This window comes from Olea europaea, unplaced genomic scaffold, assembly GCF_002742605.1.
Source record: "Olea europaea var. sylvestris unplaced genomic scaffold, O_europaea_v1 scaffold1650, whole genome shotgun sequence".
Classification (NCBI taxonomy): Eukaryota; Viridiplantae; Streptophyta; class Magnoliopsida; order Lamiales; family Oleaceae; genus Olea; species Olea europaea.
In genome coordinates this window covers 165,110-170,441 of record NW_019234158.1, presented here as the reverse complement: position 1 = coordinate 170,441, position 5,332 = coordinate 165,110, and the positions used below count along the sequence as shown (strand labels likewise).

Genomic DNA, 5,332 nt, shown 5'->3' with positions numbered 1-5,332 from the left:
GTTCCCCATTCTCTTCGGTCTCTCTTTTTCCCTCGTGCATGGTTATGTTGAGGCTTATCTTAATGTCTTTTTGTTCGATAATTCCAGCACAATGTTCCAACACACTCGACAACTCATCAACTGGAGGTGTCGAATTACATTTCCCCATACAAAATGCATCTTGATCCAAGATCGTCTTTCGCACCACTGGACTGTCCTTCATTTTGTAATAACATCTACATGTTGGGTGAAACCTTACTCCATGTGAAAAATCCACAATCTCGACTAAAACATATGAATAACTTTCCTATGTTTTCGGTCTTTTTTCCAACTTCCAATCACCTTAGAAAGCCTAAAAAACAATTTCGACATCGTTGCTTTTTTGGACAGTCCCACAATTGGTGGCCTAGATGTCTACAATTGTGGCAAATTCCCTTGTTCTTTCCTACACAACAAATAATGTGGTAAATGATATACATAATAATATGTAAAACTACAGTTGTTATGGAAAAACTTCCAACCACCTAAAAAAACCCACTATAGCTTCAATGTTACTGGACAGTTCTTATGAAAACTAAACGCAAAACTACATTACTGAAAGGTAAAAAAAATTAAAACCTCACAATGTGTCTGCACAAACCAACAACTACAACAAATTTTGTTTCCACAATACATCGCATTTTTTTTTGAAGCCATGTGTATAACAGTACACAACATCACATTGCATCTCAATTTTAGCTGTATACATATTTTTTCATAACAGTATACAGACCCATAAACAAAACTTTTTACTCCAAAACATTCAGTAAAGCTTTTCCCTCCCAGTAGATTTCGAGTTTAGATTCCCAAAATCTAATAACTTAGCTAATATATGTAAAAGAGTCTCTTTATTACCGTAAAACACACAACGAACAATTGAATGTGCTACAGTTATGACACAATTTTGAATTACCTCTATTCCTTGTATCCATATTACCGGTGTCAACACCCTCTCTTCACGAATCCAAGCTTCGTTGGGATGGCTTGGTCGTCGAAAAGTGCTGGATTGTTAATATACAAGTCACGATTGTTTACAAATTTGGATTTGGGGTTTGATTTGAATATATGGATTTGGGGTTTAGAGTTAACATCTGGGGAGGAAAATGAATGAATGGGACGGCAAAAATAACTGGGAAGGTTTAAATTTCTTTCTTTTTTTTTCTTTTTTTAATTCAAGAATTTGTGTAACCCTAAATCCATGTTGGCATTTAACGGCCACATGTCAGTTTTGTCATTCACCTGTGCACAATTAGTGAGGGGATTAACAGGGATGAGGAATGGAGTGCAACGTTGTAAAGTTTAGTGAGTGATCTAGTGCAAGTTAAAGTTCGGTGAGTGGAAGTGACGTTACCCAAAGTTCGTTGAGCACTGAAACAATTCCTAAATGAGTTTTTCGAAAAATAAAAATAAAAAGAACATTAGTTCTATAATTGTATAAGACACCGCAAAAATTTCAATACAATCGAAAATAATCTCAAAATATTTTCATTGAAAGAAGGGAGAATTGGTAAACACTATATTTTCGAAAATAGATTTTGTAAATTGTTATTTTTAGAAAACAAGTAGTTAAAAAATAAAAAATTAAGTTTATGTTCGAAATTTTTTATTAAAATTATATATGATTAAAAATAAATTTTTAAAAAAGTGACCAACAAAATCTTAATAGCATCAAATAAATTTTAAATCAATATAAAATGATTAAAAATCTTATTTAGCACTCAACTTAATGAAGGGTAAAATGTACTCGATCAAGAATCCAGATCCATCAAACCCGGAAAATCCTCTGTAGCAATTAAATTACAATTACGAATTCCTGGGGATTGGATTGAGCATCTGATTTTTGTTTATACATACATAGCGAATCGAAGTAGAGGTGGAGGGTCGGTCGTGTAGTGAGATCAGCAATGGAGGCGTCGCAAGGAGGAGGATCGGAAAGAGACATTTCGAATTCTTCGTCGTCTTCCACTCCAGTTCCTGCCGTCGCTACCTTCTGGAAAGGTAGAATTACTCACTTTTATTTTGAAATTTCGTAAGATTTCCCATTTTTAATTCTTATCATTGTTCAGGTAATGTTTTTATCTGTTTTAGTTATGATTTTCCCGTGTTTTAAGCATTATTAAACGTGATTGCTAGGTGAATTTTCGGTGTCGTTTAGTTTATAATCTTGTAGTTTTATTCTCTCTTTTTTCCTGCAATTAACATTAGTGAAAGTATGCTCTGCGGTGTTGCTGTTGAACTAAATGAAGTATCTTATTTGAATTATTAAATATTACTAGTGAAGGATGTATTTTGTCGGGATTTGCTTAAAAGTTGGGCAACAGGTCTCAGTTGGGGCCATTTTTTGGTGTTTTTCGATCCAGTGCTATAAATAAAATTACTTGATTACTTATCAAAAAAATTTGATTTAGAGAAGGAACGGAGCGTCCTCGATGAACAAGGGCTTAGGATTGCAGAAAATCAGGAAAACAGCCAGAAAAATCGCCGGAAGCTTGCAGAAAGCACTAGAGGTATTATTTCTACTATTCCCTAGCACATTGTTCTTCACCACTCTGACATTTCATAATTTTCAGAATTTTCAGATTTTCAACATTGTCCTAACTCTTCATAATTTGCAGATTTATAATCTTCCTAAATTGTAAGAAATTATGAATACACCATTTATTTGTGGTGACCATATTCATCAACCTAATCACGTTGTCAGCAATTTTGTTTTTCATCTGTTAATAGACTTCAAGAAGGCTGCAAATGAAGAAAAGTTGAGCTTGTTCAACTCGTTACTTAAGGGTTACCAAGAAGAGGTTGATAATCTTACCAAGAGAGCAAAATTTGGAGAAAATGCTTTTCTTAACATTTACCAGAAACTTTATGAAGCACCAGATCCTTACCCAGTTCTTGCTTCAATTGCAGTAAGTATTAGCTTCTCATTTTTGGTCTTTCCTTTAGAGTACTGGTTATTTTTCTGAATGTCATGACATGTACTATACCTTTATCATCACGAGAAGTGATTGAACTTGCCTTTTGCTCTGAAGAAATTATTAACCTGTTCCTACTTGAGTGCTAAATTCGAGGACTATAAACTCCTTATGTGGAGATATTGGATGATATTGCTTTTTAAAATTTTGAATCACAATCTCATCATGCGCGTAGCTATACTTTTTAGCCTGTAGCTCACTTTTGAGGTTCATATAGGCCACTTAGAGTTACCAGTTTTATATTAGCGTTAATCTTTTAGATATTAGGTGAGCATTGTAGTGTTTTGGTGAAGTGACAACAGTTGACAATATTACTTGTGCATCTCTCAGTTTATATTTATCATTGAAGCATAGACATATCAACAGGGGCTGGAATTTCAGCGTCCCATGTGTCAGACCAAGGACACCAAACAAGTCCAGACACCCACCTGGCATGTCCTCACTTTTTATTTTTTATTATTTTATTATTTTTTTATTTCAGGCATGCAATGGACATGCTGCCAACTCACCTCCAACACATTTATAAGAAAAATTAAGAGAAATCATAACTNGGTCTAGGTTTGGCCATTATGGGACAAGTATATGTATCCCCTTTTACTAATTCGGCCAAACACATTTCGGCCTGATCATACGAGTCGTCATAGATGGTATGAACGTCAAAATTCGGGTCTCTGTAGTAAGTCCCTTTGCTAGAATTTTTTATTTGTTCTTCTTCTCTTATCAATCGCTCATATCTAATGACATTCGCACTTAACTGGAAAAGATCGGGAAATTCCTTGTCTTGGAACTTCTTTTTTAAATCAAAACTTAAGCAGCCTTATGCGATTTTGACAAATTTTTTTTCGGGCAAAGGTACAAAACACTTGCTTCTTGCTGTTTTGAACCTTTGGAGAAAACTTTCTGCCCATTCATTTGGCATTTGACGTAAATTTGCCAAATCAGCCAAAGTGACTTCAGATTCAGTTTTGTAAAACTGAGCATGAAACAACTGTTCCAGTTGTTGCCATGTTTGAACAGAGTTCGCTGGCAAGTTAATGAACCAGGAGAAAGCTACTCCTGTTAACGAACTAGGGAAAAGTCTCATTTTGTGGTAATCGGTTACATCACCACTTTGTAACGTGAATCGCCCTATGTGTTCCAGGGTAGACACCTCTCCCAAACCAGTAAACAGTGAGAATTCTGGCACTTTGTACCCTCTAGGCCATGGATATGCTTGGTCAACCCAATCAGGATATGGCTTTGTGTAAGTCGGTCTAATGACAGGACGCACACCAAAGGCCATCTGATCCTGCACGATTTCCATAATCTGATTTCTCAATATGACATTGGGATCATATGAAATTCCTACAGGCTAATTAACCGGTTGATTTGCATGAGGTCTGATGTTTGGTCCTTGATTGGTAACAAAATTACCATAATTAAGGCCATTACCATTAGCCTGGACATCTACCCCCTCGTTACCATGTGGAATATTATGTCCATTGTTTAGGACATTATCTCTCACGTTTGGATTACCCCCCAAGTTAGGCATACCACTACTACTACTTTGATTTGGTATTGTAGCACCTCCTTGGTTTGAAGTAGAGGGGCCAGCAAGTGGTTCTACCCCTTGACTTGGATTTGGGACCGAAGGATTATGTCCTACGATCGTCCTAGTTTGAAAGTGACTTGTGAGAGGTATAGCCGGCTGACATATTTGGCCTACTAACTTATTCATTGTTTCGTTCAATGTCTTTAGTTGTTTGGCCATATTGTCATAGTGTGCATTACCACTTTGTGTAAATCTTTCCATATTATGAATACTTCGGAGATTTACCTGCTCAACGACGTCTTGCGTGAGTTCTCCAAGCAATGCACGCATGGTTCGAGGACTCAGCTCCGTCATTGGTTCGTAACGACTGTTACTGCTCTGATTTTGTCCATCTGTTCGTGGAGAGGCATGTTGCTCCTCATATCGCTCGATTACAGACTGGATTCCTCCCTGACTTGCTCCTTCCTTGTCGGATCTCTGAGGCATGCTGTTTCTCCTTTTGCACTTTCAACACCTAACACCACTGTCCCACTGGGCATGCCAAATTGTTTCGCGCGGGTTAATTCGCTAACAATTAAAGAGAATTAGACGATTGTGTAAGGGACGAAACCTCTTGAGACAAAGTCCTAAAAAGGGGTGTTCTTTTTATTGGCGATGAACTTTACAATTGGAAACGGAAAACAACGTGCCTCTAAGGGGCGCAAGCACACGAGTTACAGAAAAGGAAATGTTTAAGTCTAAAAGCTAAAGGAATGAAAATTACATATTCTCTGTTTGAGAGTTTTGGATTCGGTCTTTGCTTCTAAATTCT

The 5,332-nt window shown here is 36.7% G+C and overlaps 1 protein-coding gene across 1 annotated transcript; it reads left to right on the top strand.

Annotated features, from left to right (window-relative positions):
• The first annotated feature begins 1,727 nt into the window (after positions 1–1,727).
• LOC111377408 (protein CASP-like) lies at positions 1,728–2,996 on the top strand. The gene is made up of 3 exons (XM_023000502.1): positions 1,728–2,016; positions 2,415–2,525; positions 2,746–2,996. The coding sequence occupies exons 1-3, from the start codon at positions 1,923–1,925 to the stop codon at positions 2,979–2,981; spliced, it is 441 nt and encodes a 146-aa protein (XP_022856270.1). The 5' UTR covers positions 1,728–1,922; the 3' UTR covers positions 2,982–2,996.
• Positions 2,997–5,332: the final 2,336 nt, after the last annotated feature.

Coding starts and splice junctions, on each gene's coding strand:
- LOC111377408 (XM_023000502.1), top strand. CDS start 1,923: ATGGAGGCGTCGCAAGGAGGAGGATCGGAAAGAGACATTTCGAATTCT. Junction 2,017..2,414: donor CGTCGCTACCTTCTGGAAAG/GTAGAATTACTC, acceptor ACTTATCAAAAA/AATTTGATTTAGAGAAGGAA. Junction 2,526..2,745: donor GCTTGCAGAAAGCACTAGAG/GTATTATTTCTA, acceptor ATCTGTTAATAG/ACTTCAAGAAGGCTGCAAAT.